At 41.9% G+C, this 26,178-nt stretch overlaps 1 protein-coding gene across 2 annotated transcripts in view; it reads right to left on the bottom strand.

Annotated features, from left to right (window-relative positions):
- The window catches only part of LOC126253352 (uncharacterized), a 188,952-nt gene that overhangs the window by 14,074 nt on the left and 148,700 nt on the right, over positions 1-26,178 (bottom strand). For both annotated transcript variants that reach the window (XM_049954623.1, XM_049954624.1), the window contains one exon: positions 8,808-9,140. In XM_049954623.1, the coding sequence (XP_049810580.1) occupies positions 8,808-9,127 (320 nt within the window). In that variant the 5' untranslated portion in view covers positions 9,128-9,140. The remainder of the gene's footprint in view (positions 1-8,807; positions 9,141-26,178) is intronic.

Here is a 26,178-nt window from a genome sequence, read left to right on the forward strand (position 1 = left end):
GAAGCTCCCGCGAGTTGCCGCGCTTTCGGGGTTTGGCAGCATGTAATTGCGCTCGACTTGCGATGATAGTTTCTGACATGGTGTCGCGGACGGGAAGCATTAGCTGGCGCACATCAAGAGCCCGTTTCGTCTGGTGACCGTGTCGAGAAGAAGGCGCGCCAACATCCAGCTTCTGCAACAGCGACGGCCGACAATGAGTGACTGTCGCCACCTCCTCGATCGACGGCTTCAAACCTTCAATCAACCAATAAGGAAGACTGGAAGCACGTAAAGTTTTAGAACTGTATGGCAGACCTCAGCTTTTAAAATTGTTGCATCACAAAACTACAGCAACTTAACATGACCCTTTGTTGCTCATTGTCCCAATTGCATTACCAAGCAGGGTCCCTTCCTTTTCCGAAATGAACCCGAGTGTCGTTGAAATTCAGACGCCAGCGTTGAAGTATCATTCCATTTCACTGCTTTAATTTCAAAGTTCAGTTAAAGTATTCATAGCTGGCTACAATATTTAGATTACACGAGCACAAATTAAGAGTGCGAGTTTTGTTAGCATATTTTAGCTTACCTGTGACTGCAGCTCAGCTTCGTACGTACTAAATTTTACTATTGTTAATTGTTCAGAATCATTTAATTCAAGTTCGAAGTTAAATCTCTTATTTCAAAATTGCGTAGATTCAAGTAGCTCTTGAAATGATTGTTGAGGTAGCCCAAGACTAACTGTATTTTACTGAATTTCGATATGCTTCAGAAACAAAGTTCACTATTAATTTCAGTCACTAAATTAACTTTAAATTTTCCAGTTTTATTAATTCTTTTGCTAAATTAAGTCAGGGTGTAGCGAAATTTATTACTTCAGACAAACATTCAGTTTTCACACAACACGTGTCAACCTTCAGTTGCCACGCTTTTAGTGCTAATTATGTGTACAATAACCTTTCTTTTTCAGTTATTATAGTAATTGTCCATAGGACTGGCGACCGTAATTTTCCCCAAATCTCAAATATCTAATTACCGCTAATTAATTGTTAACGTAACGGCCGCACATTTACTTTCTTTATTAACTTTACCCCTTTTCAAAATTAATTTCCACCAGTTTCATTTACATTTTTCCTTTCATTTAGATGTAACCCTTCCCTCCCTCTTTACCGACAGATTAACTTCGGTGACGATTGCTTTCCCAAATTTTCATTAGGTACAAGCGGTTTAATTTTTCACTGTCATTAAGGTCGATAAGTGAGGGGGAGGTTACACGTGGCGACCTGGTGACAGGACAATCTTCGGATGTGAGGTTGTTCTGGACACGAATTTTGCATTGTGCAAATCTCGTAACAAAGTACTGGTTACGAAATGGTCGATACGTCAGCGAGAATATTAGTGTGAGGAATCCTAATTAGATTTGAGGTTTGTCATTTATATTGAAAATTTGTAAAATGAGTGAAGGTAACAATTACCAGAATTTGGTAGACTTGGATACGGAACAATCGGTCGAACAGTGGGAAACGCGCGCCGCGGTACCCATTGTTCAGGGGCAGGCGGCTAGCATGAAAGACGCGACCGCCGAAACGCAACAAAGAGCAGAAATGGAATTCCAAACTTTAGAAAATGTTTCGGAATCGGAAGTGAAAATCAAATGTGAATCCCTTGATGAATACGGGGGGACAATTAAAGAGGAAGCCGCTACGGAAGTAAAACCGGTAGTTTCCGGGAATTTAACTGACTTATTGAATGTTTTGATTAACGAAATCACGAGTCAGTCTGAAAAAATTGAACGGAAGCTAGACAATCAGAACAAAGCTATTAATGTTGTTAACAACAATGTTGGAGTTGTTAACACAAAAGTTGATAAAATCAAAGAAGATATTGTTGTGATTAATACCGAAATCGGTAATCTTAAACAGGAAATGATGGGCGTTCAGGCGGAAGTTGCGAGCATAAATACTCGTTTTTATTCCGAAATTAGCAGAATCGAGAAAAGTGTAGGAGAAGCAGTTGCTCCGATCATCGAGAATAAGGTGACGGAACAAATTCAATTAGTGAAAAAAGAGGATCAAAAGAAGGTGGAAACTTTAAAGGCTTTAGTATTCGAAGTAGATACCAAAGTGACGAAGCAAGCTAATACCTGCGAAGAAAAAAAAAGGGAAGTAGAAACGCTTGCGACAACCACTTGCCAAGTAATTACGAGAGTGTCGGAATTAGAAAAGAAACTTGACGAAAAACAGAGCTATGTGCCAATATGTGCACATAGTTCGGAATTGTTGACGAAAGAGGAGCGGTTCGACCCCTTGAAAAAAGGTGGTATACACCCGACGGATTTCATTAAAAATTGTGAAAGAGTTTTACCCAGATCATGGACTAATGAGAGAAAAATTAATGCAGTTATTGATGTGTTGGCTGATGATGCCAAGCGTTGGGGCTTAAACCTCAACATTACTAACCTGACTTTTGACGAGTTTAAAAATTTGTTTCTGGCCGAATACTGGTCAGAGCAAAAACAGCAAGGTGTCTGGCGCGAATTTGTCGTATCGAGGCCTTTCGATGCGAATTCGCGCGGTTCGATGAAGGAGTTTTGTGAGGGCTGGATCCACAAGTTGGAATATTTGCTTGATCGCCGCACGGAAACCGAAATAGTCTGGGAACTCTACAAGAAGCTTCCAGATGATACAAAACGCTACGTAGGAAGCAATTACAGGACAATCAATGATTTACTGGAAAGAGTTGAGGACGAGGACAATTGGCGCAATAATCGCGACAGTGGTAGAGGCCGTGGTAACAACAACGGGTACCACAGCAACCACAACAACGACAACTATGGGAATAATGCATACCGCAATCTTGGCAGCAATAACAATAGTGGTTAGGGCCGTAATGACAATCGGTACAATGCAAATAATAACAGGAATGACGGAAACCAGTATCATACTAGCGTGATACGGGCTTCGCAGAATAGTAATAACGCCAGAGGGTGTGATCAGCCGCCTCAGCAGCATCCGGGGAGCGTATCTGCTGGGACGATACAGGGAAACCATTAGCCGCGCCGGTGAGGGGCCCACAGGGCGTGGAGAAATTTTGGAGGCCCAATAACAGTAGAAAACCCAGGTGTCGTCGTTATGAAAATTCCGTATACAATATTCAACGGCGGGAGAGTGTGCCAGTGTTAGGAGAAAGGAGTGCGCCCACAAGTAGTAGATCAGCTGTAGACACGGCTGTAGAAAATACATTTACTGTCAGTGAGAACAATTTAAGTAGTGTTCCGGAAAACGATTATAAAGTGGCAGCTGTAACACCCACAGCAGAAATGAAGATTGAGTTTAAGAATGATTCGCAATTGTTGAGAGAAGATCAGATGTCGGATAACACGTTCGTCATTGAGCGAGGGGATGCAGAGAGGGATGAGGTCTGGTTAAGGCAGTTCGGTCGCTTATACGACGAACTAAGAGATTATAGGGGCCTGTACGGGAGAAGTGTTTATGGGGAGCGCGGGCAGGATTTGCCGCGTCTCGTCCCACAGGAAGATAGTATTTGTGAAGTGATAGAAAGTTCTGACCCTAACCGGCAGACTTTACTAGAAATAGTTGAAGTTCATGGGGAGCACGAGCAAGATTCGTCGTGTTTCGTCCCGCAGGAGTTGGATGTTGAAGTAGTAACGGAAAGTTCTGGCCCTAACCGGCAGACTTTACCGAAAGTTATAGTGGTAGAAGTAGCCGACCCATCTGACGCAAACCTCCAGTTTAAACATTGCGAGAGTATTAAGGAGAAAGATTGCGAAAATTTTAGTGATAGCCGGACTCGACTGGTAGAAAAGCACATAGATTACAGTGTGTATGAGGTTAGAGCTGACGTTATACGGTCAGACGGTAGCAGTGTGGGTTGCGCAGATCCAGAGGAAGTAATTGCAGATACTACTGGGCACATTCCTCCAGGTAGATTGGCAGATGAGATCAATCTGACCAAAGAGGAATCAACGAAGGTGACAATTAATGAATTGATAGCAAAGCAACACTCACTAGTTGACGAGTTACAGGAAAATGTTTCGGTATTGGAGGCGAAGCTACAGACTAAGCCTCAGGACAAACGTGTTGAAATTAAAACTGTATGTGAACAGAGGCTGAAAAGGCCGCCAGATAAGCCGGATTTAGGATCAAAGCCGGATGGTTTTTTCTGGGATGACCTGGATTTAGACGAGGATTTACTGTGGGAAAATAAAGAAACAGTCGAGGACAAGTGTAGACAGATAGTAGTGTCTGTTAATATGCACGACCTACAACTAAACGTGTTGATTGACACCGGTGCAGAATTGAGTGCTGTATCTGGGAAAATATTTGAGTTACTGAAAGACAGACCTGGTATCGTAGTTATGCCAGTAACAGGAGTGAAAATTATCGGTGCTACTGGGAAGGCCAGTAAACCGGTCACAAAACAGATTTTTGTCAACTTCGAGATTTGTGGGGCACGATTTGAACAAGAGTTTGTCGCCGTGCCAGACTTAACTACGGAAGTAATTATCGGGTTAGATTGGCTATTAAAGTACTGTGCAGTGATTAATTGCGAAAGCAAAACTTTGAGATGTACGTCACAAGATAAAACAATAGTAGTTAGTTTTGACGAGGCAGGAGACGGTGTGCATAGGCAATACCAGCCTATACACATTGTTAACTGGCCGGATGGTACTGACGTAGGTATGAATTTGAACTACTGTAATGTGAGGAATCTCGGCATTGACAATAGTGTAGAAAGTGAATTGGAAAGTATTGTAGACGGTGTGTCAAACGTAACACACGAACATAGACGAGCCCTGTATGAAGTGATAATGAAGAATAAGAGCGTGTTTTCAAACAAACCGGGACTAGTGGAAGAGATAATCAAATTCCCTCCACGGATTGACATTAGTATTGGTGTGAAAAAAGATCGTTTGCGAGAAATAATGAAGCTAAAAGCCGATGCTCGCATACGTCGTCATGACGCTAAAGCGCGTTTTGCTAAGTTTGCAATCGGAGACTTAGTACTTGTAAAAGTTCATGAGAAATCGAGCGAGATAAACAATGAAATCTCTAAATTTAAGTTTGTTTATAATGAACCATATAAAGTCATAGGTATACCTCACACAAATGCTTATTGCTTAGAGTATCCAAGCTCTGGAAAACTATTAGGTATACGGAACTTGTAGACTTGAAATTGTACCAACCTAGGATTGATTAATACCACAGAATGGGTAATTTGTACAGTATGTAAATATAGAGTGTAAGATTTAAACGATTTGCTAGATTGCCATGCTTTTGCCTGACCAAGAGGACATTAAAGAAGTTGTAATTAATAAGTAATAAATTTTTACTAAATGATTTAAGAGAGAGTGATTATTTATCAATTGAAAAATCCAAGCTGCTAGTTTAAGTTTTCAGCTGAGTCACAGTAGATTAAGGAATGTAAATATGCTTTTGTAACTAGCTGTCAGATTTCATGAATGTGTGTTTTACTAGTCATTGCCGATGTACTTAGACGCTGTTTTAAGTTTCAGGCTAGTACATGCGTGTGATGATGGACAGTGTCGAGTTATCCACTGTGATAGTGTTAATGGACTCCTTGAGATTACTCAGGAGTGGGTTTTTCCGAAAGAATTCAGTGAAACGGACGTTCTGGAAATGCCGTTACACAGGCGAGTGAGATCAAGCGTGCCGCACAGGCGGGCGCAACAATACTAACGAGGCGGAGTCGCGGTCGGCTCTTGTGCCGCTGTCGGCATTCTTTGTACTTGCGGGTACGGAAGGCGGAGTTGTTTTTCTTCCCGGGCAGCCTATGTGAAAGAATTCTGTTGTCAATATTTATGTTTTTTGTCGATCTGCTGCGTTAAGTGGACTCTCATGACGGGAATATTAATTATGAAAAGGTTATATAAAATGTGTATTCTATGTAATTAATTATTAATTTGCGTGTTTTGATCCACCTGTTTTTATGACCATGTACTCTGATTAATTTTGTAATTAGTATTCCATTTCTCGATAGTGTTACGAATTTTAATGATTTTGGAATAGCTAAACCATTTTCTATGTTTTCTATGAATTTTAATATGTTGTCAACCTGTTTTATTTTGTGCAAGATGACAGAGTGGAATAAGATTAGGAGTGTCTCCACTCAATTATTATGGTCTAAAAATTGGTTTATGGTTAATTAGACGAATGCTAAATTTTCTTGATGTTTTGACATATGCATTTCCGCTGTTTTTTTTCCTTTTTGGGACATTTTCTGAGTATGTTTAGGTTACACTAACATCCTCAGACAATGTGGGGCACGTGTAACGCCGGAAATGCATATCCTCCTATTTCCATCTATTTTACTATAGATTTTTCCTTGTTTTGTTACCTCAAGATATGACATTTCTGTGTCTTTATATATTGTAATTGTTTTACTGTTTGTATATATATATATTTATGCATTTATGTTGGTTTGTTTTGTGAATATTATTTGTATTTATACGCTGGGTCTGGCCTAGGGAAAACTATGCTATCGAACGAATACATCGATAGGTCGTGTGGAGAACAAAAGTGTTTAGGATCTTTGGTAGTGTTAACACTGTCGCGTGGAGCGCGGGAAGAGGGAACGTCTGGCTGGGGTAGTGCAGTGGAGCAGGGGTGTTGTGTGAAGCTCCCGCGAGTTGCCGCGCTTTCGGGGTTTGGCAGCATGTAATTGCGCTCGACTTGCGATGATAGTTTCTGACATGGTGTCGCGGACGGGAAGCATCAGCTGGCGCACATCAAGAGCCCGTTTCGTCTGGTGACCGTGTCGAGAAGAAGGCGCGCCAACATCCAGCTTCTGCAACAGCGACGGCCGACAATGAGTGACTGTCGCCACCTCCTCGATCGACGGCTTCAAACCTTCAATCAACCAATAAGGAAGACTGGAAGCACGTAAAGTTTTAGAACTGTATGGCAGACCTCAGCTTTTAAAATTGTTGCATCACAAAATTACAGCAACTTAACATGACCCTTTGTTGCTCATTGTCCCAATTGCATTACCAAGCAGGGTCCCTTCCTTTTCCGAAATGAACCCGAGTGTCATTGAAATTCAGACGCCAGCGTTGAAGTATCATTCCATTTCACTGCTTTAATTTCAAAGTTCAGTTAAAGTATTCATAGCTGGCTACAATATTTAGATTACACGAGCACAAATTAAGAGTGCGAGTTTTGTTAGCATATTTTAGCTTACCTGTGACTGCAGCTCAGCTTCGTACGTACTATATTTTACTATTGTTAATTGTTCAGAATCATTTAATTCAGTTCGAAGTTAAATCTCTTATTTCAAAATTGCGTAGATTCAAGTAGCTCTTGAAATGATTGTTGAGGTAGCCCAAGACTAACAGTATTTTACTGAATTTCGATATGCTTCAGAAACAAAGTTCACTACTAATTTCAGTCACTAAATTAACTTTAAATTTTCCAGTTTTATTAATTCTTTTGCTAAATTAAGTCAGGGTGTAGCGAAATTTATTACTTCAGACAAACATTCAGTTTTCACACAACACGTGTCAACCTTCAGTTGCCACGCTTTTAGTGCTAATTATGTGTACAATAACCTTTCTTTATCAGTTATTATAGTAATTGTCCATAGGACTGGCGACCATAATTTTCCCCAAATCTCAAATATCTAATTACCGCTAGTTAATGGTTAACGTAACGGCCGCACATTTACTTTCTTTATTAACTTTACCCCTTTTCAAAATTAATTTCCACCAGTTTCATTTACATTTTTCCTTTCATTTAGATGTAACCCTTCCCTCCCTCTTTACCGACAGATTAACTTCGGTGACGATTGCTTTCCCAAATTTTCATTAGGTACAAGCGGTTTAATTTTTCACTGTCATTAAGGTCGATAAGTGAGGGGGAGGTTACAACCCGACACGAGTGCTTTTGCAAACATACTTCCATCGCCCTCAGCACTTCTAACCATATCGGTTAGATCTCAAACTACCGGACTGTGGCTTGTTAGATGAGTCTCAATCTCAGTTGGTAAGGGCTGACAGGGGGGTTCGAGTGTGGCACAGGCCCAATGAAGCCACGGACCCATGTTGTTAACAAGACACTGTGCAAGCTGATAGTGGCTCCATTATGGTCTGGGCTGTGTTTACATGGAATGGACTGAGTCCTCTGGTTCAACTGAAGCGATCATTGATTGGAAATGGTTATTTTCAGCTACTTGAAGATCATTTGCAGCCTTTTACAAATGACAAAAGCGCCTTGTCACAGGGCCACAATTGTACGGAATTGGCCTGAAGAACATTCTGGGCAATCTGAGCGAATGATTTGGTGATTCAGTCCGCCTAACACTAATTGCATTGAACATTTATGAAACATAATTTAGAGGTCTGTTCGTGAACGTTTGCAATTACGGACTGCTGTTGAGGCAGCATCCCTCAATATTTGTGCAGGGGACTTCCAGTGACTTGCTGAGTCCATGCGAAGTCGAGCTGCTGCACTGCACCAGGCATAAGGACATCCGACACGATGTTGGGAGGTATCCCATCACTATTAGCACCTCTGCGTGTGCAGTAACAAACAAAACTTTTAACTTGATTGAGGTTTTGGTAACGAAGACGCTGCATACTATCTTGGACGCAGAGTTATTGACAGAAGCAGAATCAACTTCTGGTGTACCGCCCGCCATCAGAGTGCTTTGCAGAAAATGCTTGTGTTGTAGGAGTGAAACAGGTACGAGGAGGAGGTGGATGGAGAGACGGATTTTGAATGCCGACGTCTCTTCGTTACGTCCATGTACCGTGACGAGTAATTTAATCTGGCACCGGTGCGACACCTGCTTACCTAATTTCCGAGGGTGCCCTGTAGGCGGCGCTGGTGACGTAGATGTCGGACCCCTCCGGGTCGGAGAGCAAGCTGGGCGCCCGAGGAGAAGGCCGAGCAGTGCCGGAGCGCCCCGTCGGCGGCCGACCAGCGCCGGAGATGGCCGAAGGCGGCCGATGCCCGCCCGAGATGGAAAAGGCGGAGGGCGGCCGGGCGGCGCCCAGCGCGCTGTCCTCGCCGTCCGTGGAGGCTGCGCGGCCGTGCGAGTGCGCATGTGCGACGGACTGGCCGTGCACGGGCGACGGCGCCACGTAGTGCGCTGGGCCCAGCCGGCGCACCATCGCCGCTCAGCGTCTGCAACAGCGCGGACAATTGTAGGCTGGTTTGTTTTTACAATAATCTAGGAAAGTTAAAACAACAAAAAAGGTAGATTTCGACTTACAGGGTAACAATTATTGAACTATATGAAATAAGATTGTCATAACTTCCTAACGGTTTGCGTCAGGACGTTCAAACTGCACGGTTGGCCGCGGGGCATGATGGGAATTAGTATGGTTTGGTTTTGCAATGAAGCCCACTTTCATTCGGATGGATTCATCAATAAGCAAACTTGGCGCATTTGGGGGACTGAGAATCCGGATTTCCTGATCGAGAACTCTCTGCATCCTCAACGGGTGATTGTGTGCTGTGGAATGCCCAGTCACGGAATAATCGGTGCGATATTCCTCGATGGCACGGTGAATGCCGAACGGTATGTGAAGATTTTGGAAGATGATTTCATCCCCATTACCAAAGCAACCCTGATTTCCACAAGATGTGTTTCGTGCAAGACGGAGCTCAACCCCATCGAAGCAGGAGAGTGTTTGATGACCTGGAGGAGCACCCTGGGAACCGCATACTGGTCCGGGGTACCCAGAGGCAACTGGCATGGTCCTCAATTGGCCGCCATATTCTCCACTACTGAACACATGCGACTCGCTTTTGTGGGGCTATACTAAGGACAAAGTGAACAGCAATAACCCCAAAACCATTGGTGAACTGGAAACAGCCATTCAAGAGGTCACTGACAGCATCGATGTTCCGACACTTCAGCGGGCCATGCAGAATTTCGCCATTCGTCTGTGCCACATCATCGCCAGTGACGACTGTCACAACCTAAACCCGAATATCTGTAGTGACGTTTACATGTTGAATAAAGTGTGCGCACGCAGTAGTTTGTAGCTAATTTACTTTTTTTTCATGCAGTTCAATAATTGTCACCCTGTATGTGGCTGAGCTAATAATACCGTTGTTCCACACAATATTTATTTCGTTTTCTTATTCCACACAATATTTATTTCGTTTTCATATTAAATACAGGTAAACCAGAAATCTTAGTGGTGAGCAGACAAAACACCGTTGCCCAATGCTCACTTAACAATGAGCGACCACAGACTGTCGAAACTATTATAGCCGTCCGGGCTGGCCGAGCGGTTCTAGGCGCTGCAGTCTGGAACCGCGCGACCGCTACGGTCGCAGGTTCGAATCCTGCTTCGGGCATGGATGTGTGTGATGTCCTTAGGTTAGTTAGGTTTAAGTAGTTCTAAGTTCTAGGGGACTGATGACCTCAGCAGTTAAGTCCCATACTGCTCACAGCCATTTGAACCATTTGAAACTATTAAATATAGATGGCCTCCTTTGTAAATGAGCAACATTTTCCAACAATTCTCCGAATACGCCGAAATCGACCATTCACCTTGGCTACTATCGACTTAACGTGCTCGTTCCAGATCATATCATTTTGCAACATTACGCCCTAACGTCAACGTTACTGTGTCAAGCGGTACATGAACATCACAAGATTATTTTTCCTATTCATCTGTGTTAACTTATATTCTTCTACATGTGGAGCAAGCTGCCATTCATCACACCAAATGGAAGTTCTGTCTAGTCATCCTGTATCCTCCTACACTCGATCAACGCCAACACTTTCCAGTTTACTGCAGCATCGACAGCAAACACCGCAGATTGCTGCTCATCCTATCTGTCAGATCATTTGAGTACGAGGCCCGCAGAAAAGTGATGTATCGATTTTTTTTTATTCTTTTGTCAATATCGCTTGAGGTATTACATGGCATATACAGGGTGGTCCATTGATCGTGACCGGGCCAAATATCTCACGAAATAAGCGTCAAACGAAAAAAACTACAAAGAACGAAACTTGTCTAGCTTGAAGGGGGAAACCAGATGGCGCAATGGTTTGCCCACTAGATGGCGCTGCCATAGGTCTAACGGATATCAACTGCGTTTTTATTAAATAGGAACCCCTATTTTTTATTACATATTCGTGTAGTACGTAAAGAAATACGAATGTTTTAGTTGGACCACTTTTTTCGCTTTGTGATAGATGGCGCTGTAATAGTCACAATCATATGGCTCACAATTTTAGACGAACAGTTGGTAACTGGTAGGTTTTTTAAATTAAAATACAGAACATAGGTACGTTTGAACATCTTATTTCGGTTGTTCCACTGTGATACATGTACCTTTGTGAAGTTATCATTTCTGAGAACGCATGCTGTTACAGCGTGGTTACCTGTAAATATCACATTAATGCAATAAATGTTCAAAATGGTGTCCGTCAACCTCAATGCATTTGGCAATACGTGTAACGACATTCCTTTCAACAGCGAGTAGTTCGCCTTTCGTAATGTCCGCACATGCATTGACAATGCGCTGACGCATGTTGTCAGGCGTCGTCAGGGGATCACGACAGCAAATATCCTTCAACTTTCCCCACAGAAAGAAATCTAGGGACGTCAGATCCGGTGAACGTGCTTCGAATCAATCCATCTGTCATGAAATATGCTATTCAATACCGCTTCAACCGCACGCGAGCTCTGTGCCGGACATCCAACATGTTGGAAGTACATCGCCATTCTGTCATGCAGTGAAACATCTTGTAGTAACATCGGTAGAACATTACGTAGGAAATCAGCATACATTGCACCATTTAGATTGCCATCGATAAAATGGGGGCCAATTATCATTCCTCCCATAATGCCGCACCATAGATTAACACGACAAGGTCGCTGATGTTCCACTTGTCGCAGCCATCGTGGATTTTCCGTTGCCCAATAGTGCATATTATGCCGGTTTACGTTACCGCTGTTGGTGAATGACGTTTCGTCGCTAAATAGAACGCGTGCAAAAAATCTGTCATCGTCCCGTACTTTCTCTTGTGCCCAGTGGCAGAACTGTACACGATGTTCAAAGTCGTCGCCATGCAATTCCTGGTGCACAGAAATATGGTACGGGTGCAATCGATGTTGATGTAGCATTCTCAACACCGACGTTTTTGAGATTCCCGATTCTCGCGCAATGTCTGCTACTGATGTGCGGATTAGCCGCGACAGCAGCTAAACACCTACTTGGGCGTCATCATTTGTTGCAGGTCGTGGTTGACGTTTCACATGTGGCTGATCACTTCCTGTTTCCTTAAATAACATAACTATCCGGCGAACGGTCCGGACACTTCGATGGTGTCCAGGATACTGAGCAGCATACATAGCACACGCCCGTTGGGCATTTTGATCACAATAGCCATACATCAATACGATATCGACCTATTCCGCAATTGTTAAATGATCCACTTTAACACGGGTAATGTATCACGAAGCAAATACCGTCCGCACTGGTGGAATGTTCCGTGATACCACGTACTTATACGTTTGTGACTATTACAGCACCATCTACCACAAAGCGAAAATAGTGGTCCACCTAAAACATTCATATTTCTTTACGTACTACTCGAATATGTAATAAAAGTGGGGATTCCTATTTAAAAACGCAGTTGATATCTGTTTGACCTATCGCAGCGCCATCTAGTGAGCCAACCATAGCGCCATCTGCTTTCCACCTTCAAGCTAGAAAGGTTTCGTTCTTTGTAGTTTTTTCGTTTGACGCTTATCCTCTGCCGCTACAGGGCTCCGAATTGTAGTGTGTAATATGGCGGTCTCCCCCCTGAGCCATGGACCTTGCCGTTGGTGGGGAGGCTTGCGTGCCTCAACGATACACACAGCCGCACCGTAGGTGCAACCACAACGGAGGAGTATCTGTTGAGAGGCCAGACGAACGTGTGGTTCCTGAAGAGGGGCAGCAGCCTTTTCAGTAGTTGCAGGGGCAACAGTCTGGATTATTGACTGATCTGGCCTTGTAACACTAACCAAAATGGCTTTGCTGTTCTGGTACTGCGAACGGCTGAAAGCAAGGGTAAACTACAGCCGTAATTTTTCCCGAGGGCATGCAGCTTTACTGTATCATTAAAAGATGATGGCGTCCTCTCAGGTAAAATATTCAGGAGGTAAAATAGTCCCCCATTCGGATCTCCGGGCGGGGACTACTCAGGAGGACGTTGTTATCAGGAGAAAGAAAACTGGCGTTCTATGGGTCGGAGCGTGGAATGTCAGATCCCTTAATCGGGCAGGAAGGTTAGAAAATTTAAAAAGGGAAATGGATTGGTTAAAGTTAGATATAGTGGGAATTAGTGAAGTTCGGTGGCAGGAGGAACAAGACTTTTGGACAGGTGAATACAGGGTTATAAATACAAAATCAGATAGGGGTAATGCAGGAGTAGGTTTAATAATGAATAAAAAAATAGGAGTGCGGGTTAGCTACTACAAACAGCACAGTGAACGCATTATTGTGGCCAAGATAGACACGAAGCCCAAGCCTACTACAGTAGTACAAGTTTATATGTCAACTAGCTCTGCAAATAATGAAGAAATTGATGAAATGTATTATGAGATAAAAGAAATTATTCAGGTAGTGAAGGGAGACGAAACTTTAATAGTCATGGGTGACTGGAATTCGAGAGTAGGAAAAGGGAGAGAAGGAAACATGGTAGGTGAATATGGATTGAGGCTAAGAAATGAAAGAGGAAGCCGTCTGGTAGAATTTTGCGCAGAGCATAACTTAATCATAGCTAACACTTGGTTCAAGAATCATGAAAGAAGGTTGTATACATGGAAGAACCCTGGAGATACTAAAAGGTATCAGATAGATTATATAATGGTAAGACTGAGATTTAGGAACCAGGTTTTAAATTGTAAGACATTTCCAGGGGCAGATGTGGACTCTGACCACAATCTATTGGTTATGAACTGTAGATTAGAACTGAAGAAACTGCAAAAAGGTGGGAATTTAAGTAGATGGGACCTCGATAAACTGACTAAACCAGAGGTTGTAGAGAGTTTCAGGAAGAGCATAAGGGAACGATTGACAGGAATGGGGGAAAGAAATACAGTAGAAGAAGAATGGGTCCCTTTGAGGGATGAAACAGTGAAGGCAGCAGAGGATCAAATAGGTAAAAAGACAAAGGCTAGTAGAAACCCTTGGGTAACAGAAGAAATACTGAATTTAATTGATGAAAGGAGAAGATATAAAGACGCAGTAAATGAAGCAGGAAAAAAGAAAAAAAAACGTCTCAAAAATGATATCGACAGGAAGTGCAAAATGGCTAAGCAGGGATGGCTAGAGGACAAATGTAAGGATGTAGAGGGTTATCTCACTAGGGGTAAGATAAATTCTGCCTACAGGATAATTAAAGAGACCTTTGGAGAAAAGAGAACCACTTGCATGAATATCAAGAGCTCAGATGGAAACCCAGTTCTAAGCAAAGAAGGGAAAGCAGAAAGGTGGAAGGAGTATATAGAGGGTCTATACAAGGGCGATGTACTTGAGGACAATATTATGGAAATGGAAGAGGATGTAGATGAAGATGAAATGGGAGATATGATACTGCGTGAAGAGTTTGACAGAGCATTGAAAGACCTAAGTTGAAACAAGGCCCCAGGAGTAGACCAAATTCCATTAGAGCTACTGACAGCCTTGGGGGAGCCAGTCCTGACAAAACTCTACCATCTGGTGAGCAAGATGTATGAGACAGGCGAAATACCCTCAGACTTCAAGAATAATATAATAATTCCAATCCCAAAGAAAGCAGGTGTTGACAGATGTGAAAATTACTGAACTACCAGTTTAATAAGTCACAGCTGCAAAATATTAACGTGAATTCTTTACAGACGAATGGAAAAACTGATAGAAGCCGACCTCGGGGAAGATCAGTTTGGATTCCGTAGAAATGTTGGAACACGTGAGGCAATACTGACCCTACGACTTACCTTAGAAGAACGATTAAGGAAAGGCAAACCTACTTTTCTAGCATTTGTAGACTTAGAGAAAGCTTTTGACAATGTTGATTGGAATACAGTCTTTAAAATTCTGACGGTGGCACGGGTAAAATACAGGGAGCGAAAGGCTATTTACAATTTGTACAGAAACCAGATGGCAGTTATAAGAGTCGAGGGGTATGAAAGGGAAGCAGTGGTTGGGAAGGCAGTGAGACAGGGTTGTAGCCTCTCCCCGATGCTATTCAATCTGTATATTGAGCAAACAATAAAGGAAACAAAAGAAAAATTCGGAGCAGGTATTAAAATCCATGGAGAAGAAATAAAAACTTTGAGATTGGCCGATGACATTGTAAATTCTGTCAGAGACAGCAAAGGACTTGGAAGAGCAGTTGAACGGAATGGACAGTGTCTTGAAAGGAGGGTATAAGATGAACATCAACAAAAGCAAAACGAGGATAATGGAATGTAGTCGAATTAAGTTAAGGAGTTTTGCTATTTAGGTAGCAAAATAACTGATGATGGTCGAAGTAGAGAGGATATAAAATGTAGACTGGTAATGGAAAGGAAAGCGTTTCTGAAGAAGAAAAATTTGTTAACATCGAGTATAGATTTAAATGTCAGGAAATTGTTTCTGAATGTATTTGTATGGAGTGTAGCCATGTATGGAAGTGAAACGTGGACGATGAATAGTTTAGAGAAGAAGAGAATAGAAGCTTTCGAAATGTGGTGCTACAGAAGAATGCTGAAGATTAGATGGGTAGATCACATAACTAATGAGGAGGTATTGAATAGAATTGGGGAGAAGAGGAGTTTGTGGCACAACTTGTCTAGAAGAAGGGATCTGTTGGTAGGAAATGTTCTGAGGCATCAAGGGATCACCAATTTAGTATTGTACGGCAGCGTGGAGGGTAAAAATCGTAGAGGGAGACCAAGAGATGAATACACTAAGCAGATTCAGAAGGATGTAGGCTGCAGTAGGTACTGGGAGATGAAGAAGCTTGCACAGGACAGAAGACAGGACTGAAGACCACAACAACAACAAACATGATCGAGTTTCTAACCGCAGAAGAGTTCGTCCACAAATGTATCACCCTCTCCTTCAGGATGACAATGCCAGACCACGCAAGAGCGCTGCGTCATTTGCAGTAATCCAGCAACTTGGGTTCACTGCCATCGATTTTCCTCCATATAATCCCGACTTGGCTCCATCCGATTTTCATCTGTTTGCAAAAGAACGCCACCGAGGACTTCAATTGGATAGTGACGAAGCAGTGCAAGCAGAGGTGAGGTTGTGGCTCCGACAACTACGTCAGATATTCTGCAGTGACGGTATCAGCGAAGCTGACTCTCTTTGGGAGAAATGTGTCCATCGCCATGCTGAAAAATAATGTTGAGAAATAAATATGCAGACACTGCTATCTCCGCGGACCTAACCGAATCACGCGCGCCCTGCCGTCGCTCAGCCCGGCCGCACATGCGCGGTGGTCGGCCTTAGCTTCACGTCGCGGCCGCCGGAGGTTCGTGGCGTCATCTCCGGCTGCAGACGTCGCGCCATTCAATAGTTCTTGCCTGCAGCTCCCTCTATGGCCACAAGATATAACGGGAGCACAGACCTGACGCTACGGCCACTCGCTCTTGCTCGCTAGCTGTGTTAGTATCGAAGAGTAATTGTATAGATCTTATATGACAACCTTGGGCTTAGAACTTAGTTACGATATGGATTGCACTGTGGATTTGTGAATTGTATTGTGAACTTAATTACGTAGCTACTGGTTATGAGAGCAATATACGGTGCCTGCTTCAGTGTGGAGAATAAAGATAAGTAATCTTGCTGATCGCTGGCGCGTTACTTTGAGACTAATCTTTTCTCGGCCATCAGATATTGCGTCACAGCCCAGTCACGTCCTGCTGCCAATTCCAACTTATGTTTGCCACTCCAGGCAGACATAAAACAAAAAAATGGTTCAAATGGCTCTGAGCACTATGGGACTTAACATCTATGGTCATCAGTCCCCTAGAACTTAGAACTACTTAAACCTAACTAACCTAAGGACATCACACAACACCCAGCCATCACGAGGCAGTGAAAATCCCTGACGCTGCCGGGAACCGAACCCGGGAACCCGGGCGTTTGAAGCGAGAACGCTACCGCACGACCACGAGATGCGGGCAGACATAAAACACACGAAGAATAAAAATGTAAAATGTTAATAAAGTTTGTTTGGTTTAAAAGTTTTCACAAACAAAATTCGGAGGCTTTACTTTTCAGCGGGCCGTCGTATGGGTAGGACAAGAGTAGTCCCACCATCATCCTTTCCTGGGGCACTTCCAACTATTCCCTCGTCTGAGATGAACACAGTTTCCTGGGTTCTGTTAGTGAAGAAGTCTTCGAGCCACTCACGCATTTGGGAAGCTGTTCCGTACGCTCGGAGCTTCGTTAGCAGTCTGCAGTGGGGTACTGTGCAATGCGCTTCATCCACGGTTCGCAGAATATCGTGCAAGAAATTGCAACCCGAGTTTTGCACAAGCGATGCTTTTTTACTGAACTGAATCTGGGATTTCGGCAAGGCAGTCCAACGCGCAAACCACGAATCTACGGAGACTACAGCAGTGAATTGCTGATTTTTTCAGTTTTTTTAATAATAAATATTGGACGGGTTGCAGATGTCACATGATAAAGCCGTCGAAGATGTAAAACATTATGAATATGACCACAAATCAAGACTAAACAGTGTTCCCCTAAACGACACTCCCAGGATCGAAACACGTATCTGTGCCAGTGTCCAGGATGGCCTTTCTTTGTCATTACATTGTATTCCCCTTATGCCCCAAGGGACGTTGAACCGCCGTGTCCGTCTTCTTTCTTTCCATTTGCGCAGAGAAGAATGGTACGCTCTGTGGGAGGTTATAGTTAGTGACCCACACTTTTCATTTGTTCCGAGTAGATAAATAGGCGCACCTGTCACCCGGTGCAACGTCAGCTGGCGAGCAGTGCTGCTACACACGACAGACGCTTACTGGTCCTCTTCGTGTGCTCCGGCTCACCATGGAAACCACGGCGTGTGGCGAGCTAGCCTTTCGTCTGAAGTAGAGAGTGTCTCACCGCAGTCCGATCCACGAACGGTGGCGGTTCGCGCATGTTGAGGTACAGACGGGGATCGCATTGTTGACGATTCCAAGCGACAGTTGTAGTACGCGCATGCGCGTGCTTTTCGCTTGGGATGAGAACTCGCAACAAATGGAACCTAAATTCACTAAACAACCCGCTACGACCACGTTCACGCTCGCATCAACTACAGCATTCACAACAGAACGGTACTGAACGCTCATTGGCCGTCGGAGAACACATGACGTAGGTGCGTAGAACAAGCCTAAACTCGACCGCCATCGTTCGTGACTCCAACTATAGTAACCGGAAACCGACATCACGTGATCCTGTCTGTACTTCACTGCAGTGACAGGTTACGCTCCAATTCCGACCCTGGCAGCAGATTTAAAAACCACTGTACAGTTGCGTTTACCGTGAACCTCCCCCCCCCCCCCCTTTTCCATCCCATATGTTGACCATTCATGTTTAATGAACAAAGAACGCCGTCTTCTGAACTGATTAAGTAGTAAAAGATGTGTTACTTTTCAGCTGAGATTAATGACTTCTATTTCATGGAAATCGAGTGAATAACTATTTCCTGTTACACATGTTACGTTTCAATCGTGAATTCAGTATCGCAGTTTATCTTCTGAACACCAAGCTATCGTATAGAACACGAATCAGGCTAAGAAGTCAAGTGTTCAGCTTGTGTTAAAGCATTTGGTCGTAACCAGAATCTCGACTGTCACGCACTTCTGAAATTTTTCAGAACAGCTCGCTCAGTTTTTATAAACAACAGAAAGCCTGATACCTCATGTTGCAGCATGAAGTATAGAAGCCACGAGTTTTTCTCGTTCACTTTTCATGAAGAGCAGTAAATTTGGTTCAAATGGCTCTGAGCACTATAGGACTTAACTTCTGAGGTCATCAGTCCCATAGAACTTAGAACTACTTGAACCTAACTAACCTAAGGACATCACACACATCCATGCCCCAGGCAGGATTCAAACCTGCAACCGTAGCGGTCGCGCGGTTCCAGACTGTAGCGCCTAGAACCGCTCGGCAGCAGTAAATTTGATTAAACACTAATTACGTAAGTTTTTTAACGCCTTCTGTTAGCTGATCTTCTCCGTTTCTTGTTAACTACACACTTAAAGCATAGCCACCCTTAACCTTAAAATGATGTGGACCACTGATAACGTGTTTCATTGTACAATACATTTTCATATCAAAAAGTGCTGCAATTGCATGTCATTCAATTACAGCGTAGGAATTCAATTACTTAAACGGGACCGAGCGAGGTGGCGCAGTGGTTAGACACTGGACTCGCATTCGGGAGGACGACGGTTCAATCCCGCGTCCGGCCATCCTGATTTAGGTTTTCCGTGCTTTCCCTAAATCACTCCAGGCAAATGCCGGGATGGTTCCTCTGAAAGGGCACGGCCGACTTCCTTCCCCATCCTTCCCTAATCCGATGAGACCGATGACCACGCTCTCTGGTCTCCTTCCCCAAACCAACCAACCAACCAACCAACTTAAACGGAACTATATAATTGGATATTATTTCAGTCTGAGACACAACATTAAAAAAAACTGGAAATTGCAAGAAGTCCTACCGCAATTTTATTTTATGAAACATTCTCGTATCAGTATATAGGTTTTAGAATTTTAATCTCGGAACGACGTTCCTTCCATTCATAAGGTTCTAGTTCTTGCTCGCGACTTCGCCCGCCCGGATCTCGAACGCGCATTAATTTTGAAAAATCCTGAAGTTATAAACTACCGGTGAGAAAAACACATTTAAAAAACTGAAGGTGAACCTGTATAAAGGACGCAACGGTAAAAAACTGATGTGTTTGTAAGCACAGATACCGATATTTGAAGTATGAAATACCAACAGACCTGGATAGGGGAACAGCCTCCTGTTGTATTTAAAGAAATTACGAAAATTAAAGAATCTGTGCGTACAAACATATAAATTCTTCACCGTAGCGCCCTTTCGACAGCTTCACCTTCAGTTTTTTATATCCGCTTTTCTCACCGATAATAAGCTTCAGGATTTTTCACAATTCATGCGACTTCGAGATCAACGTGGGCGTAGCCGGGGGCAAAGCATTATTACTTTTCGACAAACTTATCAACGATAATAGTTACACCAAGTAAAATTGACTGAAAGAAGTTAAACGAACGAATACACTAATACAAATCATAACAATCGGATAACTTCACTTATGTCGATAAGAAACGATTATAAGCTCCGAAGAAATGTACGGAAGTGGTTTTTAGTGCCAATTCGACGATCTTGTCTGCGATAATAGTAGCGTATACTCTACAAACTGATCAACGATATTAGTTGCACCGATACGAGCAAGGAGGTATCATACAATTACTAAATAAAAAACAGACCGCGCATATCATAGACTTACTAAATAAAAAATAGACCGCTCATTGGCGCTAGTGTCGCGTCCCCACATTGAATGTGATAGAAGCCGCCATTTGCAGGGAAACAGTGTGTAAACAGGGTTCGTACGTGTCCTGTTTTTAATTGTAACAGTAAGAATGGAAGCAAAGACGAAGACGGAAACAATGTTACATTTAACAGGTCAGTCATTTCTGGTTGTTTGTTACTTTCTATTACTTGTATATAGTATTTTCATGGAGAAATAATACATCATGAGCGTTTGTTTTTGTTTAGATTTCCCCTTACAAATGATTTTCTAAATCGGAAATGAATTGTTGCTACTCGGAGAGAGAACTTCCAACCGACAGCAAATCATTTGCTGTGCTCTCTTCATTTTGAAGAGAATTGTTACATGTAAAATTATGTTAATAGACGTCAACTGAAGGACGATGCTATACCGACAGTATTTGGATTTCCAACTCATTTGCAAAAGGTTTGCAGAGCCAATTAATGCAAATGCTAAATGTAGGTGACAGCAGATTGTTCTATAGCCTAACCTGATGCCTATATTTACACCTTATACTGTATCTAATAAACTTACTGCTACAAAAATTGCAAGTTACATAAGGAAAAAGTTGCAGTGTTAGATTACAGACAAAGGTACTTTGTTGCATGTCAAGTACTTATATTGTATTTGCATATAAATTACTAAAAATATTAACAGGGTTAATGTACTAACTTGAACTGAATGAAGAACTAGGCACATGATAGGTATTTAGATTTTTAATCAGATATATATTAAGTATGAATCAGAGGTAGGTTGAATAATTGCGTTTAGATACTTAACATGTGTTGTCAGGTGGTGATTATACTTCGTAAATGGTCAAATATTTGGTCAAGTGTTGCAAACTCAACCACTTTCAGAGGTGTTATCAGTGTTAAAAACTAATGTGCGAATTGAATTCCTACGGTATTTAAAGTGATATGGGTTATTACAATTAATCATACCAAAATTCGAGTGTAGACACTACTGTGCTAAACAAAAGTAAGCGTGCAAAATGTACACAGTAGTCGGCAAAAAGCAAACAGGACCTGACAGGAAAGTTATGTGAATTAAATAATAATCGTTCTGTCTGCTACTTTAAAAGTTTAATGTAATTATCTAATGCAAATAGCTCGATGTAAACTCGCTCCACCTTGTCAGGAGAGAGCCTTACATTCTTAAATTTCGCGTCTCTATGCAGACGTATTTCGGAAATTAGGAAACTTCATTCATTTAAGTATACTTTTAAAATAGACACGAATACTCAGTATTTTTTTTGAACAAACACGTGTTTAATTTGTGCTTCAATTTGCTCTTGTTGCGTCTCATATACTTCAAATCACAACCCCAGTACCAGGATTCATCCCTGCAAATGGCGGCGATCAGCTGCTTCAATTGGGGGACAGTTACCTCGCTTCTCCGCTACGGCGTGGTAGGGGCTTGGGAGGTATATAAACTACATAGAGTGGCTATCTCTGAGGTAACAGCGCTCCCAGCGGCAGCAAAAAGCAACACCGGCCGCCATTTTTTGAGACGTCTACATGTCAGTATATTTACATTTGGTGTATAGTACTGGCGTTAGAAAATAACTGTTTTCCGGTTGTAATTTGTTTTAAAAGTCTTATTGACCGATCGCGAATCATGCCCAGTGTATGTGCAGTGTACAATTGCGCTAATAGAAGTGATAAAACAATTGGAATATCATATTTCAGGTGAGTATCTAAATGTGTGTTGTGCTTAGCGTCTTGTGCGTCATTTTAGTATTTAAGCTGTATACAAAATGTAAATAAGCTACTGTATACACGTCTCATTATTTTTAGATTTCCTCTGAAAAAGAAAGAGCTGTTAAGTCGGTGGGTAACCAATATGAGGCGAGATAAGTGGCAGCCAACTCAATATAGCTACGTATACTCGTTTCTCTTTGAAGATAGGCGACTTCTGGCAAACGCAGTACCGATAATATTTATGTTTCTTGACCATCTGCAGAAAACAACTATAGTATAGAAACAACCAAGGAAACAGCATGTCAGTGAAGAATCAGCGTCCTTATCAAATGAACCAGGCAAAATACTTTGCTGTTATTTATTTGCTATAACGGTTATGTGTGAATTTCACTATTAATCAATGTATGTTTAAAGAAAAATAAAGCTTAATAATAATACTTCATTTTTGTAGGTGAAAGAGTGAATCAGAATGATCATACAGATCATTCTTATTGTTTGCCTAGCCCAAAAAAATTTAAACAGAATTATGAGGCACTACAGAAAAGGACCGAGAAGCTGAGGAAGCAAGCGAAACATGCAAAGCAAAGTGTTTCAAGAAAGAAGAAACAAAATGTGACATATAAAACAGTGGTTGTAGGCCTAAATAAGAGACTTCAAGACTGTGCTTCTGAAGTGATAGGATGTGACAAAAATAGTGATATTCTGAAGCAACTTTTTGCAATGCAAAACAAATGTTCAATTCTTGAATATCCTAAAGAAATAAAACAGTTTACCCTTACACTCAATTTTTTACTCCTCCAAAGCTTATAATTATTTGAGGAAGTTTGTTAAATTACCCCATCCTCGAACACTACGCAGGTGGGCAACTATAGTAAAAGGCAGTCCTAGATTTACAGAAGAAAGCTTAAAAAAATTTGCAGATGAGGTTCAACATAGTTCAGGACCTATTTTAGCTGCACTTATGTTCGATGAGGTTGCTCTTAAAAAAAGACTTAATATGGGATGTTAATAAGGTCTGGTAGAAGCCGACCTTGGCGAAGATCAGTTTGGATTCCGTAGAAATGTTGGAACATGTGAGGCAATATTGACCCTACAACTTATCTTAGAAAGTAGATTAAGGAAAGGCAAACCTACGTTTCTAGCAGTTTTAGACTTAGAGAAAGCTTTTGACAATGTTGACTGGAATACTCTCTTTCAAATCCTGGAGAGGACTTTGAGCACTATGCGACTTAACTTCTGAGGTCATCAGTCGCCTAGAACTTAGAACTAATTAAACCTAACTAACCTAAGGACATCACACACATCCATGCCCGAGGCAGGATTCGAACCTGCGACCGTAGCCGTCGCGCGGTTCCAGACTGAAGCGCCTAGAACCGCTCGGCCACACTGGCGGGCTTACAGCTGTTTCTGTCGCTCGGCTCCAGACTGTAGCGACTAGAACCGCACGGCCATTCCAGCCGGCCCAAATCCTGAAGATGTCAGGGGTAAAATACAGGGAGCGAAAGACTATTTATAATTTGTAAAGAAACCAGATGGCAGTTATAAGAGTCAAGGGACATGAAAGGGAAGCAGTGGTTGGGAAGAGAGTGAGACAGGGTTGTAGCCTATCCCCGATGTTATTCAATTTGTATATTCAGCAAGCAGTAAAGGAAACAAAAGAAAAATTCAGAGTAGGAATTAAAATCCATGGAGAAGAAATAAAAACTTTGAGGTTCGCCGATGACATTGTAATTCTGTCAGAGACAGCAAACGACCTGGAAGAGCAGCTGAACGGAATGGACAGTGTCTTGAAAGGAGGATATAAGATGAACATCAACAAAAGCAAAACGAGGATAATGGAATGCAGTCAAATTAATTCGGGTGATGCTGCGGGAATTAGATTAGGAAATGAGACGCTTAAAGAAGTAAATGAGTTTTACTATTTGGGAAGCAAAATAACTGATGATGGTTGAAGTAGAGAGGATATAAAATGTAGACTGGCAATGGCAAGGAAAACATTTCTGAAGAAGAGAAGTTTGTTAACATCGAGTATAGATTTAAGTGTCAGGAAGTCGTTTCTGAAAGTATTTGTATGGAGTGTAGCCATGTATGGAAGTGAAACGTGGACGATAAATAGTTTAGACGAGAAGAGAATAGAAGATTTCGAAAGGTGGTGCTACAGAAGAATGCTGAAGATTACATGGGTAGATCACATAACTAATGAGAAGGTATTGAATAGAATTGGAGAGAAGATAAATTTGTGGCACAACTTGACAAGAAGGGACCGGTTGGTAGGGCATGTTCTGAGGCATCAAGGGATCACCAATTTAGTATTGGCGGGCAGCGTGGAGGGTAAAAATCGTAGAGGGAGACCAAGAGATGAATACAGTAAACAGATTCAGAAGGATGTAGGTTGCAGTAGGTACTGGGAGATGAAGAAGCTTGCACAGGGTAGAGTAGCATGGAGAGCTGCATCAAACCAGTCTCAGGACTGAAGACCACAACAACAACTTACAAAGCACCGAGTTGATCCACATAAATGTAAATTTTACACATTTACATGGACAACTCATGCTTGACCAAAAATTTGATTATGACAAAACTGTTTTCACAAGAAAGTACCTGAATGTTCCAAAGGCAGTTTCCATGCATCTGCTTTGGTTTCCGACTTCCTCGTACTGATCTAGATGAAGAAAACACTCTGTATTGAAGACGCTCTTACACGGCCATAAACCAAGATTTTAAATAATTCCGTTACTGTTTTTCTAAAACTGTGAATTATTTAAGAATAACTATTTCAAAAGAATAAGTAGTGTATTAAGAAAGTTTAGGCGCAAGAAGTTATAGTTATGTCAACTACCGCCCTTATTTTGTCTCCCGTCGCCTGTATTGTGTTGACTCGTGTGAGCGCTTATGACTTTTGATTGTCAAAATACATAATGTGAAAGAATTCAAAACTTTAATTTCAGGTGAAAGTAATCATCTTTGTGAAAGGGAAAAGTTTTATTATTAGAACGAACAGATAACTACTTTTAAAGTGAAATCATTGGGAAGTGTGATAGGGATTATCAGTGGACAGGAATTAATTCAAAGGCGAAACTGTGAGAACTTCAAATATTTTTCGGTCGCTACATTAAGTTGTGCAGCGATCATCTTTTTTTCACCAAATCGAACTATAGTTAACGCAGACATAAGATCTTTGACCGTCAGCATTACTGAATACTGACTTTATAACAGCACGCAAAAATAACTTTTGACGTAAATTTAACTTATTTGCAAGGGTGTGAAATTAATTTGGGCAGGACTTGCTTAAATGTTATCGTCTCTATTCATTGATTACTCCATCAAAGTTAGAGAGAGAAAGATACTACGAAATAATCAGTTCCACTACGAGCCGTATTTAACGATAAATTTTAAAGACAGTAAATTGTGGCGTCTTCTCGCAAAGAAAAATTAGCAGTTACCACGCACTGGGATCAGAAAGAAACAAATATTAACGACGACTAACCACTACCAATCAGTCGAGCAATATCAAGATCACGAGAGCCGGCACAGTATGTAGAGATAACTCGGCTTCTAGACAACGTATCAAGACGAAATATGTACCAGATTTAAAGTTAGATCTCCAATAATATAGCTGTGAAAACCGCATCCAATTTCGTGCAGTAGTTTTTGCGTGGTGCGGCGCGTGAAACATACGAACAGACAGACAGACAAAATATCAAACAAAAACTCTAAAGATAATTGTTTTGACTTTCGTTGCTGTTATAAAGAACCCTCATATTGAGATTTCTTAAGTATCTCGTACATACAGACATTGGCCAGTTACAATTTTATTATATGTATGGATTTCGTTATAATTTCTCGTGAATGTGGCACTCTGGTTCAAATGAAACAATGAAACGAAGCACTAATGAGGAAATATTACCAAAACTGAAATAACAAAAAGATAAATAGCAAGAGTGACAGCCTGCAAGCGAAGTACAC

The sequence above is a fragment of the Schistocerca nitens genome, chromosome 4 (genome assembly GCF_023898315.1).
Source record: "Schistocerca nitens isolate TAMUIC-IGC-003100 chromosome 4, iqSchNite1.1, whole genome shotgun sequence".
NCBI lineage: Eukaryota > Metazoa > Arthropoda > Insecta > Orthoptera > Acrididae > Schistocerca > Schistocerca nitens.